The sequence below is a fragment of the Oculina patagonica genome, chromosome 4 (assembly GCF_052425735.1).
Source record: "Oculina patagonica isolate OP01 chromosome 4, crgOcupat, whole genome shotgun sequence".
Taxonomy (NCBI): Eukaryota; Metazoa; Cnidaria; class Anthozoa; order Scleractinia; family Oculinidae; genus Oculina; species Oculina patagonica.
Genome location: NC_135761.1, coordinates 43,939,850 through 43,954,607, shown reverse-complemented (window position 1 = coordinate 43,954,607; position 14,758 = coordinate 43,939,850). Strand labels below are relative to the sequence as shown.

The 14,758-nt window shown below is 39.7% G+C and overlaps 1 protein-coding gene across 1 annotated transcript; it reads left to right on the top strand.

Annotated features, from left to right (window-relative positions):
- Positions 1-1,469: 1,469 nt before the first annotated feature.
- LOC144652603 (very-long-chain 3-oxoacyl-CoA reductase-like) lies at positions 1,470-13,477 on the top strand. Its single transcript, XM_078512667.1, has 11 exons — positions 1,470-1,680; positions 2,268-2,314; positions 3,875-3,950; positions 5,025-5,135; positions 5,359-5,414; positions 6,366-6,410; positions 6,702-6,736; positions 9,938-10,019; positions 10,833-10,898; positions 11,381-11,530; positions 11,941-13,477. The coding sequence occupies exons 1-11, from the start codon at positions 1,530-1,532 to the stop codon at positions 12,055-12,057; spliced, it is 936 nt and encodes a 311-aa protein (XP_078368793.1). The 5' UTR covers positions 1,470-1,529; the 3' UTR covers positions 12,058-13,477.
- Positions 13,478-14,758: the final 1,281 nt, after the last annotated feature.

Below are 14,758 nucleotides of genomic sequence, written 5' to 3'. Positions count from 1 at the left end.
GCACTTTGAAGACAAAAATCAAGAAAATTTACCACTTAAAGAGCTACTCGCGCGCGCGACTGTTTTCTATCGGCGAATAGAAAACAGTGGGAGAACCAATCAGATTCGCAGATTTCCAATAGAATACAGCTGAGTTTCTACTAACATGTAATAGTTCTGGCTAAGCAGACGCAACTTCGTTCCAAGAGCTTTGCAAATGGTCGAGGTTGAAGCAGACGGGCAGTTTTGTTTATACCTTAAGCTGGAGGTTACTATTTTTAGCAACTACCAATTTTAGCGATTTTTCAGAACAAGATTTAGCGACTATTTCATTCAGCGATTTTCCGAAAAACTTAAAAAGTTAGTGATATCGTGTAAACCAGTTTTTAATGAACATATAGCTAAGATAGAAGTAAATGTTCAGTAAAAGAACAAACACACTTGAAATTGAACGAATATTTTAACGAGCACTAAATTGAGTGATTTTTGCCCAACTCGGCGAAAATCGCTAAAATTAGTAGCCGCTAAAGCTCGGCTAAACGATCAAACACTTTAGTGCAACATCGAGTTTCGATCGAGTTTGTCGCACACAAGTAGGGACCGGGGTCAGCGGAGAGGGAGGGCTAGTAACACGAAAAATACTATCATGAATTAAGAAAGAGACAAAAACTACTGAAATCATTTCCTTCTTGGCGTCCTATAGTCCAGTTCCTGAACTCTCTCTTCCACGCGCCTTTTATTGGGGGAAAAACCATATTTGGCCGCCCTTTTGAAAACGCGCGCGCACAGATGACGAGTTCAATTACGCGATCGTGTAATAAAGCAGGACCACCGGGATAACTTTAAGTTTCAGTTATAATCGAACAATGTTGGGCTACTACTCTTTACTAAAAACTGGCTTTTTAAGGGCGAGCAGACTTCTCATGAAAAAGGCATCTTTCATCTTGGTCAGTTTGATCCGAGCAAATGAGTTTTAGTTTAGACAATACAAAGAATTTTTTCCAGTTCAGTCTCTTAAGGTAATTCGTTTTTGACGGTACACAGTAGAATCCCGATTTCTCAAACACTCCGACCTTCGTCCCGGTGCGCCATAATAAACAAGACGAAGGACTTTATTGAAAGTCTAGGGCCCGTTTACACTGGCGATTTTTGTCGCGCAACTCAATGCAATTTTTGTCGCGCCAAAGTTGCATCGGGTTTCGAACAGGTTCGAAACTCCTGCGACTCGCGGCGATTTTATCGCCGCTAGTTTTGACGCATGCAAACTCGCGGTGATTTCATGGCGATTTTATCGCCGCGATATCGCGGCGACTTCTTGCAACTTCGGCGCGACAAAAATTGCGCTGAGTTGCGCGACAAAAATCGCCAGTGTAAACGAGCCTTTAATAAACGACATAAACCTCCCGATTTCTCGAAGCACTGAAATAGACAACGAGAGGCCCTGGGTACGAGAATAGAGTTCTCGTTACCAGTCCTAATCAACATAAATGATCCCTGCCAAGCAACCCTGGCACATTTCGTTGTATTGTGAAATTGCCGCCGCCTCGAAAATGGAGTGGAACTTTCTGTCCGGTGCTGGTGCAGTATTTCTTGGCTACTATTCTATAAACTTTATTCTGCAAATCCTTCATGGAATAAGGGCGTTTGTTCTTCCAGCACTTGGCATAAAAAAGAATTTGAAGAAGTTAGGCCAGTGGGCAGGTAAGATGGCGCGGGGTGGCGCGCGTTCGAGTGTGCAAAGTTCAATTCGATTTTCCTTCTCATCTAATTTTTTCCAGATCTTTTTTGAAAGTCATTTTAAGTTTTTTTGCATCGCTGCATTCTACAATCACCTGATTTCGACGAGGAGGCCTACAAATGCGATGTTTTGCACATAGATACATGCCTTAGAACAGAATTATGTTCTGTTCCACGCGTGAATTGCTCAATCAATCGTGATTTTTAGCCCGTTCCGGGACAGCTGATTTCATTCTAGGCCCAGATATTTTGGTTTGTTTTGACAGAATTATAGAATAGTGTCAGTGATACAAGAGAAAAATCATGTTACTTGGAAAAACATTTCTGGACGCGGCTTGTAGAAGCGTATCTTCTGTTCCATGAGTCAAAAATTATGCAACCTGAGAAAGTAGCAATCCTCTCTAGCTAGACTGAAATTGACATATCGAGTCAGCGCTGTTATTTCCTTGGAATATAGTACGATTTAAAATAATACTCCTTGTGTCTTCACATTTTTAAGCAAAATCCAGTTAATTCTCATTATTAAGCATTCATTTGTTTGTTTTCTTCAGTTATCACAGGGTGTACAGATGGAATTGGAAAAGCTTACACCCATGAGGTAATCATGTTAGAATCATAAACATTAACACACCCAGCCTACTGACTTAGTTGTGATTGTGAAAAATTTTGCTTATAAAAAATTTGAATGTGTATCATGCTGTGGTTCAATTTTATTTGGTACGAAAATATTCAAAACCCTTCCACAGAAAGGTTTTTTTTTATTGAATGCCCCCAACCCTCTGGAAATTCCAGTTAAGCCCCATACTTTTCTTTAAAAAGTTTGGCTTTTGAAACCTCCATGCACCCTCTCGGAATTGGGATGGGTTTGGGTATTTTCTGGAACTGCACTTTTGGTATTTCTCTTTGTTCTGGCGTATGGTACATGTAATAAAAATATCCGGCCATGACAAACACTGCCCTTTGTTCCACTTCTGACATCATCGCCTTTGACCAAAAAAAGGCATCACCTATGCTCAATCTCTGCAGAAGAAAAAGATCTTTCCAATGATATCCAGATCATAGTGATTGGGTTGAAAATTATACATGTACACACAAAAATGCTTAGAAAGTTGAGTATAAAACTTGGAGGAAAATTGTACCAAGGGTGAAATTGAAATACAACATACAATACAGGTGTTTATACCATGCCATAGAAAATACAGCCAATCAGAATACAGGAAAGCCGTTGTATATTCAACGGTATTCAACCCAACCTTCCCATCGTGCGCTGCGATCTTATTCTCGATGAAATTTAGTAAGCGTATTTTCTATGGCATGGTATAAAATAGTTACACAACACTTTCTCGTGGTATACTATGGAATATCCCACTTGTCACTTGTATTTTCTTCGTATACACACTCGCCTAAAGGCTCGTGTGTATACCGAGAAAATACAAGTGACTCGTGGGATATTCCATAGTATACCACTCGAAAGCGTTGCATAACTAGTATATAGTGCCCTAGTAGCTTGCAAATCAGAGTACTAAAGGGTCCAAAGTTCGAGCTCTATTCCCACAAAGTCTCTCTCCATCCAGTATTTGGTATCAGTAATTATTTGGGATATAAAGAGAGGGAGAGGGGATAGAGAGGGTAGCAATCTAGCGGTTTTTGCATGTAAACTGTACATGTTTTATCCCCATACTCATCCCCACAGCCCTTATTGCTTCTCTTTGGTGGGGAAGCCTTGGCATGAGAAACAAAGGGATTTTTTGAATGAATTTGAATTTTTTGTTTGGCTGAAACAAAGAATTCTTGAATGGAAATCAAAAATGCAATGACTCTCTCTTATCCTTGGAAGTCCTAGAATGTAGGACTGGAAATCCCGTGGCTCCAGAGCCCTTCGTTTCTTGTGCCAAGGCCCCACCAGCTAATTCATGGTAATAAGTTATAACCAGGGAGTAAAAAATGTGGATTTCCAGGTTGCCCTTGTGCTAGCCCGATAGGCCTTTCTATGTGGCCTTTATCTACAAAGTAAAAAGTCCAAAATGTTACTCACCCATCAAGCAAGTGATGGATAAAATCCACTATCTGGACAGGAAAAATTCACTAGCCCCAGGTTATCAGATAGGATCTTTTTTGCACACTGATAACTACCGGTATGTTATTTTGCTGATTCCAGCTTGCAAGACAAGGTTTCAAGGTGGTCCTCATCAGTCGAACCAAGGAAAAGTTAGAATCTCTGGCAGCTGAACTGAGTAAGATGGAATTATTAAAATGCTAGGCCACTCTCTTATCTGAAAAACTGCTGAGGACGACAATAATAAATTTAAATTGTTGTTACATGATTAGATGTCCAGGTGAACCTCTTTAATACAGACACAAAAGGGATAGATAATAATATCCGTATTATGGACTCGAGGTGTCTGTTTTACAGCTCTAGACAGATTTTCAAAGCTGCGCTCTTACAATAATTATTGCAAGGTGCCCAGAGGCTCTTTTGTAAGACAACTTGGGTGCCCAGCTCTTAAAAGCTTTCATGATAGCAAAGCTATACTAGTTGCCCAATGGCAAAAGTAAGTAGGTCGCCTGTGGCACCCGGGCTCTGCTAGAGCACAGCTCTGAGTTTACATTAATTTTTATCTTTTAGGTCAGTAAGATGTCAGTATTACATGTATATAGGTGTCCGTAAGGGCAACCCTCAAAGTAAGACCATTTTAGTCGCCAGGCGACTAAAATTTTGAGCTGGCGACTAGACCAAGTCGCCGCCTGGCGACTAAAATTGGAGGAATGATGAAAGCATCACTAATTTGGTGACTAAAATCACTGGCGACCAAAACTTGAGTAGTTGGTGGCCATGGCACTAAGGAAAAAGAAACTTGCAGGGTTGAAGGGGACGTTTGACTTTATAAATTTAGAGTGATACTCTAAATAAATTTTTACTTCTTTTTTAGATAATAACTTTTAGATTGTGATATTTAGTAATAATAATTGATCAATATTGTAGATTAGCTTTAAATTTTAACTACATTTCGATTTTAAATAGGTTTAATAATAAATAGATTATTGTTTATAGTGATTCTTAATTAGTAATGGGGGCCACAAATTTATTAGTTGTAAAACTATCACGTGTAACCCTCTATAAATAAAGTTGATTGATTGATTGATTGATTACTCTCTTCTCTTTTTTGATCAACCCTCCAAGTGACAAACAGATACTAACAGTACATGTAATTATATTAAACTGAAAATAAATTTAATTCAAACATCACACATTTAGCCTTATCCTACTGGTCAGTGTAATAAATCGTGTATCATACTTTAATTAACAGAGGAAGCGTATGGCACAGAAACAAAGATAATTGTAATGGACTTTACTGGTGGAGCCCAAATCTATGATGGTTTAGGAGGAAAACTTGCTGGTCTTGATATTGGTATATTAGGTGAGTGCTTATTCAGCCATGTACTCTCTTAGTACTGTTGTGAAATTTAAATGAATGTGTGTCCAAATTAACAGTTAAGGGTTTTTGCAAAAAGAATACACATATTTCATACTTTAAAGTAATTTCAGTCACTACATGTAGGTATCAATATTTTCTAGCTTCATAGGCTGGCAATCATTGCCAAGGGGTAGATAATAAATGAATGCATATCTTTTTTTTACAGTCAATAATGTTGGAGTCTCTCATTATCCAGAATTTTTTGCCAACATGAAACAAGAGGTATACTGTACAAATTACATGTGCATAAAGATTATAATTATTATGGCTTGTTTTCTTTCCCTTTAACAAATTCTCCCCAGGAAAGAATTAGGATATGAATTTTTCATGTACATTTTAATACGTCCAATTGGATATTTTTAGTGAAATTATTTCCTTACCCCCCTTTTCGAAAAAGGGGAATTTTTTTTTTTTTTTTGAAAAAAAAAAAAAAAAAAAATCCCCCCACCCCCCCCAAAAACAAAGGGATATTGGGACGAGAATGTTCCTTAATATGTTTCCCATTCTTGTCCCAAGAGCCACTTGTCCCTCTTAGCTGGCTGGGCCTCAGTGGGGCATGTGGAACAAGTGGCTCTGTGGACACATGACTTGATTGGCCAGATTTTTAACAAAGAGAATTCAAATCTACCCATTCATATCAACCATGATAGTAAAATCCATTACAACAAGAATGATTTTAAAACAGTTTATTTGATTTGCTAAATGTAATTTTCTTTGTTAAAGATCTACATGTACATACATGTAGCAAATCAAATCATGTGCCCCCGGAGCCACTTGTTCCTTGTGCTCCAGGCTTAGCTCCTGTTTGTTTCTCTGTGTAAGGTCAAGTCTGCTACGAGCCTAGTGGCCCATACAGGCCGGAGCTTATCCCGGTTTCCGTAGCATTAAGCGACTAGGAGTATTGCTACTCCCCCCTGGATGTGATGCTAGTCCATCGCAGGGTTACCCCCCAGCAGTAAATTTGCCGGTTCCCATTTATACACCTGGGTGGAGAAAGGCACTGTGAGAGTAAAGTGTCTTGCCCAAGAACACAACGCAGCGCCCCTGCCAGGCCTCGAACCCAGGCCGTTCGACTCGGAGGCGAGCAAGCTAACCATTAGGCCACTGCGACTCTGTGTAGTTCTTGTTAAGTACTTACAAGTACATCTTGCAAACCATCTGTTCTTTCTCTAGGATGCATGGCAGATGATGAATGTAAACGTTCTTTCAGTGACCATGGTGAGTCATGAATCCTAAATGAACACATACAACACACTATCTACCCAGTAAATGCAGTGGTAGATCTGGGTGAGGGGTATGGGGAGCCCAGGCCCCCATCTTATTTTAAGGACAGGCCATCCTTTAGGTCTGTATGATCTGGGGCCCGCCACTTGTCAGAAGGTCTGGATCCACCACTGAACATGTACATGAATATGTTGAACCATTTTTCACTTGACGTATTTTTGTGTTTGTGGCTCTGTTCAAGTTTCACGTTCAAATAATCTAACTCTTTGGTTTTTACTCTGATAGATGACTCGTATAATCCTTCCTGAGATGGCTGCGAGGTGAGATTTTCTTCTAAAATAATCTGGCATACATGATAATGCATATGTGGTTGATTCATTTTATACATGATGTGGTGCTCCTTTGTACATGTACATGTAGGCACAAAGAATGAGACCATATAGTCTAGTGGGTTAGTACCAAATTTTGCAGAAATCGTTACACACTGGACAAAAGCACCAAACTTGGTATATACGAAGACCTTTGAACATAAATTTTCCAAAAATCCGATGCTCCAAAAAAATCGTCTCACTTGGAGGGTGAAAGTGACGTCATTTTTTACGCCAGACAGGTACATGTATTTTTGGTTGTTTTGTGTAATTATGACAATGAATGGAATTTAGTAAGGGCTTCTAAGGGCTGGCATGGTTTGCATGCAAGGTACGTAACAACAAACATTTAATTAATAAGCTCTATTTAAACAACAATTTACAAAACATAGAATTCAGTGAAACGTGCCACAATTGTATGGGGAAAAGTTCCTTATAGTGCCTTGAGGACTGCATATCGAGAAGACGTTGTGGAATGCCCTTGGGGCTCTGTTGCGCAGTACTGGTTGTCTAAATGACTAAGAATCGGCGGATTGGTTTTTGAAAGCAACGCATATTAGTCGGACATCACTATTCAAAAAAAAAAAAAAAAAAAAAAAAAAAAAAAAAAAAAAAAAAAAAAAAAAAACAAACAAAACCAAAAAATATTTTACCCTGTTACTATACATTATAAGGCGAGGAAACTAGTGCCAGCGCAACTTAATCAACAGGAGGGTTTTACGAAAAGCTGGGGGCAAGATTACAAAAAATGGCGACACGCAACGACAATCTTGACAGAAGCATGTGCAGAAACAGAAATAGTTCTCTTGGCATTGATACATTCCCACAGAGAACAAGGCAAGAGTATCTTCAAGACCTAAAGCATGCTTTAAACAACCACGTCAATTGCAGTCGCTGGGTTAGTGTCCAACATTTTCAGCGTGTAATGAGTCATCCAGGAAACATCTAGACGGCTTTATGTGATTTTTATCAATCAAGCCCACGAACAGAAAAAAGCCAAAGTCAAGAACACTAGAGGGGTTTTGGAGCTAACGAAGAACCCATCCCGTGTAATAGTGCACTTTTAAAGAATCGGATTGGGAAACGGCAATACAATTTACAACCTCGTTCCATTTTAAACGTTCCATAAAGAGGTAATGAATAAAACTACGAAATCAATCACCCGACCATTAAGAGGAGTTGACTGCCATTATTTACCACAAGTCTTTTGTCAGAAAATCAAATCAAAGCAAGCGGGCATGACGTATGGCGGTATATCAGTAGCCAGCAACATAAAGGCGACCTTAGCATATTATTCGCCCAAGTCTACCCAAAGTAACGCAAGATACTGAAAAAAAAAACGGTTGAATGTGAAGTGTTTAACGGTAATGTCCTGATTTACAATCCTAGCCAAACATTACACAACAATGAATTGTTTTCAGAGTATTCAGAACAAATCTCTCTGCCATTTCTCAGGCGGGAACTGAAAACTGTCAATTAAGTGGAGGTAGTGTAGGATCGCTGTCTGCCAGAGAGAGCGAGGAATGGCACAAAGGAGAAATATAGGCCTGGTGCTCAAGTAAATGTTAGTCCCCTATAAGAAAGAACTGGAATGCCTTCTTCGCGATACAAAAAACAAACTTTCTTTCAAAAGATGGGACTCATGTAGAATGAGAACACTCAAAAGAAAGGGGATGGCACAAAAAGTACTTCGTAGTTGCAAAGGGTAGCGACAAATTGATGATGGGCTTTACTTATAAACATGTATAAAGAAGCGGATATCAGAGAAATAGTTTATTTGTTTGACGCTCTTGAAAATGGGCAGAGCAAAATTGAAATTTGAACAGTGGACACGGAATTGGTCTTGGCGCTGTTGCACTGCTTGGCCAATTCTTTTATATACAAGGGAAGTCTCCGCGAGTAAACTGGCAAATCGGTGGCGTTTGGAATTGGTACACATTTTCTGAGAAGTCAATATGAATTACGATTCTGTGGAAATTTAGGTATGGAGCAATCAAAGTCAATTACGATTCTGTGGAAATTTAGGTATGGAGCAATCAAAGTCAATTCCGATCCTGCATTTCACGTCTTTTTGTTGGGCTGCGATACAAATTTGCCTTTTTGTGAAGCCTTTCCTTACTTAAAACAAAGCAAGTTCGTTAGTGTTACTGTAGCTGTTCTTCAGCACACTCAGAAACTAAAGAGAGATTGACAGTACATAATTATAAGTAAGTAGAAAACCGGATGACAATTACATCTTAAAAAAACTATTTTTTAACAGGAAGTAATTTGTTTTTCATGATGCTTTGCTAACAATATTCAAAGAGTTGCATACCAGGTTGGGGGTTTGGCCGTGTGAACAGAGCCTAATAAATTTTTCACTAAAAACCTGAAGGTGGAAGTGGAAAGAAAATAATTTGCAAGTCAGTGCGTGGCAATTCCGGAGGAGGCAGGAATAGCATTCAAACAGCCACTAAAAATCAAACTGTTCCTCAAAGTGTAGCTGGAGTGGGCGTTTTCTGTCAATTTTATAAAAGTATCACAAAAAAGGAATCTTAACACTATCCAGACCAGGGGGCGGAAAGTGCCAGCGCCGACTTTGAACGTTTATAACTTTTTCAACATTCAACCAAACACTGCCAAGCTTTGCAACTTTATCTAATATATATTTAGAAATAATTTGATATGACAGGTTGTTGTGTCAGAGACCTGATGTTGCCATGGAAATGGCATTTTGAGAGAAATGTTTTACCAAATTTGTAATTTTTGTGTTTTTATAGATAAAAAATTAACTTTTAATGCAGTTATTTTTACCTTTTGGGCATTTTTTGCACCATTTTATTGTTTTCAGTACTTTTTAGTAATTTTTGGCGGTTTTCTTACATTTTGGAAAAATTTTCAAATCCAAGATGGCGGATCGAAGATGACAAATATGTTGTCGATTTTTGTGATGCCGTATTTGTCCTTTCTCGCGATCCATGTTTTTGGAGCATCAGATTTTCTTAAAGCCCATGTCTCGAAGACTACGTGTGCCAAATTTGGTTCTTTTGTCCGGCGTGTAACGATAATTTTGCTAACCCACTTGACTAATAACATGTTTAAAGCAACTGTTGCAAGCATATTATAATTATACCTAAATTTTTACCAATGCTTTATTTTGTTTTTGTTTTTCAGAGGAAGAGGCCTGATTATTAATGTTGCCTCTGCAGCAGGCTTGACTCCTACGCCGCTCCTGTCAATGTACTCTGGAACCAAGGTTTGAATGTTAACTAATTTTCCGTTATTACACTTGCAGTGTGTATCAAGTCACTTGATTGATAAACACAGCTAAAAACTAAAAACTAAAAAAATGTTGTCAATAGTGTCATTTTTGTGTAATTAACACAAACGTTTCGGGCATAGCCCTTCATCAGTGTGAAAAACGTTTTCCAATGTGTGTACGCACATTGGAAAACGGTTTTCACACATTGGAAAACGGTTTTCACACTGATGAAGGGCTATGCCCGAAACGTTTGTGTTAATTACACAAAAATGACACTATTGACAACATTTTTTTAGTTTTTGTTTTGTTTATAGTACTAATTTGAAAGTGTCACGCATCTACTGGGAATTTTTTAACCCGCATTTGTCACAGCTAAAAAATGGCTACCTACAAGATACATTGTAGATTTATAGCGAAAATATTTACCTTGTGCTGCCTTGATCACTGAGCAAAACTTGTGCGCATTTGCGCTTTACTTCTTGAGTTCTTACGTCAACTGATCTTAACTGGAAAAAAACACAACCTTATAGGGGGGGGGGGGGAACCCGGGGATCAAACAGCGCCGAAGCGGGGTGTCCGCAAGGCGAGAGTTGACTGTACTAGTAGGTGGCGTGACACTTTCGTGTGCGCTTTCGCGATACAACGGAAACTTTTTGCAACGATAGAAGCGCACGCGTATGAATACATAAGAGTTTTAAATTTCTTTGCTCTATGCACACGCTGTTATTGCCACATCTTTGTTATTGTTGATGAATACAGTATTTAAGGAATTTTTTATTTTGTTAAGTCCAAATTCTTTGTTTACAGGTATTTGTAGATTTCTTTAGCAGATGTCTCAATGCTGAGTATTCATCAAAAGGAGTCACAGTTCAGGTAATAAAATAATATAAATTGCATGTAGTCATGTCATTTCTTATTAAACTCAACCTTCAAGTTATATCCATGACAAAAGGGCTGCTTTCTCTTCCTCATGGTGAACAACATGGTGTCTGGTGTATAAGGCCCGTGCTAGTGTTTTATAGTGTACTGTAAAATTGCAGTTCTGTAATAAACCCTGGATTTGTGTTTGTTAAACAGGCTTTCTTGGTGGTCTAGCAGTATCTTATACAATTTATATCTAGATGGGTGGGTAGGTGAATGAATGGATAGATTTAAAAGTAATTACAAAGTATAAGGCCTTATTAATCTAAACTAACTACATATTCAAAAAGAAATAAATTAATACAATAAATTACTGCTTTTCAGGGATGTTGTGTCATTCACTCAAAACTGAATTTGCTTAGCTTCGTCTTTTAAAATTCACCAAATATTTTAGGTATTCTTTTACTTTCATTTGGTTCTATTTTGGTTTTCAGTGTGTGTGCCCTTATTATGTGGCTACTAAGATGAGCAGAATCAAGAATCCAAACATCTTTGCACCAGGCCCAACCACCTATGTCCGTCAGGCCCTGGGAACTGTTGGAGTGGAGTCGAAGACCATGGGTTGCTGGAGTCATGCTCTTCAGGTACAAACATGCACAAGAATTCTCTCCTCCCTTCTCTCCCCCTCCCTTCCCCTCCCCTTGTCTCCTGCCCTCCCTCCTCTCTTCACCTCTCCTCTTCTCGCCTCGCCTCACCTCCCCTCACCCCCCTCCCCGCTCCCTTCCATAGTCGCCTCTCTCCTCTCCTCTCCTCTCCTCTCCTCTCCTCTCCTCTCCTCTCCTCTCCTCTCCTCTCCTCTCCTCTCCTCTCCTCTCCTCTCCTGCTCCTGCCCCCTCCTGCTCCTGCTCCTGCTCCTGCTCCTGCTCCTGCTCCTCTCCTCTCCTCTTCTCTCCTTGCCTCGCCTACCGTCACGTACCCTCTACTCTCCTCTCCTCACCTCCCTCCCTGCTCTCTTCCATAGTCTCATTTTCTCACATTTTATTCTTTTTTACAGAACTGGCTTATCTCATGTGTTCCTGATTGGCTTAGGCAAAAAATGATGTGGAATATCCAAACAGCAAGACGCAGAGCTGTTCTGAAGCGACTCCGAGAAAAGGAACAAAAAGACTGACATGTCATCAGTTAGCACAGAAAGCATATGACTCATGGAATTGCCAGCAATGAACTGATTCACATACTCCTTATTGAATTACTATAATCAGGGCTCACCAAAACCCCCGTCCAGTCGTCCGGGACAAGTAGATTTTCCTGTCGGGCAAGTGACTTGTCATGCTCACTTGCCTGATTGGCAAGGGCCCAGGCAAACCATCATGAATTATTAATAAGGTTAAGAATCTGGGCAAGGAGGAAAACTGTCCGGGCAAGCAAAATTTGAGAGTTACTTGCCCCATGGGCAAGCTGGAATTCAAGTTTTTGTCGAGCCCTGATAATACTACTTAAGTTATCTTTTTTTTTCACCAATTTTCTTTTATTTTTATAAGACAAAAAGATCTACAAAAAATGTATCGGAATAAAGTGATTGGCTTGGCTTTTTCTACTCTCCACGGAATCTGGGTTTTATGTTAACTTTTAAAACACTTGAACTTCTGCGTACCGGTAACTCTTTAAAAACCAGATTTATCTTAGTTTACTCGAATAACCATATACTGTTTGAATATGCAAATTCACTGAAGCACCATAATAAACAAACAATCATGAGGAGAAACCAGAATTATACTTAACATATTTATGATTTTGGTGAGTTCAAATTGAGTTCCGTTATTGCATATGCTGCCTAGTTATAGTTTGTCTAAAAGTCCATATTTTTAGGCTATTATTCCTGTTTCTTTGTTTGCTTGTTTTATTTTTTATTTTGTTTTTAAATTGCAATGATATTGGTTACTCATCTGGGCAAGAAGACCTCGAGATCCCATTTACTGTAGCGTTTTTGATCAACTTGTCTCACAACATTGTTGCATTGTTGCATTGCAAGTTGTAAAGTGTTCTTGCGGTGTATAGTACTTCCCGTATAAAACTGAACTCATTTCTACTTTGTTCAACATGTTGTCACAACTTGCAGAGGGGAAGGTACTACACCCAACAACACTTTCAACACACACTCAATGCAACAATGTTGCGAGAAAAGTTAAAAGAAAAAATGTTGCCTGTATAACTGGGCCTCGATCTGAAACTATTGTCGTATTCTCTGATGTTCATTTGATTTATAGTGCCCGCGCGGTTATGGTTAAACATGAAAACACACTATAAACATATCTATGTGTAGGTTTGACTGCCTGTTTGTTGTGAAAGCGCAAAAGAAAGTGAATGACAGAAAAGAAAAATTGAAGACGGTTTTTGTCTGGTGTGCTCACTTTCTTATACTGAGTTTGGCTGATTATAGTTGTGTAATGAAAGGTCACTTTGTTCTAAACCTGTGACAAACCTCTGTATTTTTGTGGAATGTAATGTGAGTAGCAAATCTTGAAATATATCACTGATTCTAGGGATCACCCCAGAGATAAACTTACCGTCATAAAGAGATGAAAAATCTGGCTTTGATGTTCGTCATCCTTTTACCTGTGAGCCTGAATACCTCAAGTACCGAATCTAGTATGTTTCTCGACAGAAAAATGCTTCGTACCCGCTTTAGAACATTTCGGTGCAATCATATCGCTGCATAGACTGCATAAGTCACCAATTTTTTTTTATTTTTTATTTTTTTTTTTTGGGGGGGGGGGGAGGGCGGTTTGACCCCGGCCATGGGCTGAAATGGGAAATACAAGGAGGGGGGAGGGATTTCACAGAATCGTCATCCCCTGGCCTGTGAAGGGGAAATAATTAGGGGCAAATGTCCGCGAAAGGAAGCGTAAGATTCTCCTTCTCGTGGGGAAAAAATAAGATGGCTTCCCATAAATAATGCTTTTTTCCTAGCGTACCCGCTTTAGAACATTTTTGGTGCAATCATATCGCTGCATAAACTAATCTCGTTCCCACATCTCGCAGGTAGACAAGCCGGAAGATCTGGGAACGAGATTATGCATAAATTGCATAAGACACCGACTTTTTTGGAATGTTCACCCCTGGGCTGAATTTGGAAATACAAGGAGGGGGGATTTCACAGAATCGCCATCCCCTGGCCTGTGCAGGGGAATTAATTAGGGGCAAATGTCCGCGAAAGGAAGCCGAAGATTCTCCTCGTGGGGAAAAAATCAGATGGCTTCCCAATTTCGTAATCCCTCAAGTCATCCCGCACCGGGGCCGTAACCCCACAGTGAAGTGGCAGAGCGTACGAGCACAGGCGGCCCAAGCGCACTATGTGAATTATTCATAAAGTATAAGCGAACGTGACCCTTACCTTCGAGCGTTGGTGTTGGTGGTGGTTGGTGTTGGTGTTGGTGTTGGTGTTGGTGTTCCACTTCGTTTATAGTGGAACACCACCAGCCAGCGCTAACTCACCGAAAACGCTTCAAAATGGCCCGAGAAGCGGGCGAACAACAAAGAATACAACAAGGCAATAAGGTTAGTCGATTTTATTAGCAGAACATTACATATTATTCCTTTTCAAACAAAATCGTTGAGTTCCCATACAAACCCTTATAAACCGCATCTTTGTAACACAACACCGCTCGAAGGTAAGGGTCACGTTCGCTTATACTTTATCAATAATTCACATAGTGCGCTTGGGCCGCCTGTGGTACGAGTAAGGCTAGCCCGTGTAGCTGTAGCAGGCGTAAAAAGGGGAAGGGGGAAGTAAATGGATTGAGGGAACTCAAGGAGTGAAAACAGAGTTGGGTGGGAAGGGGGGTGGGAGAGAGAAGGGAAATGAACACATC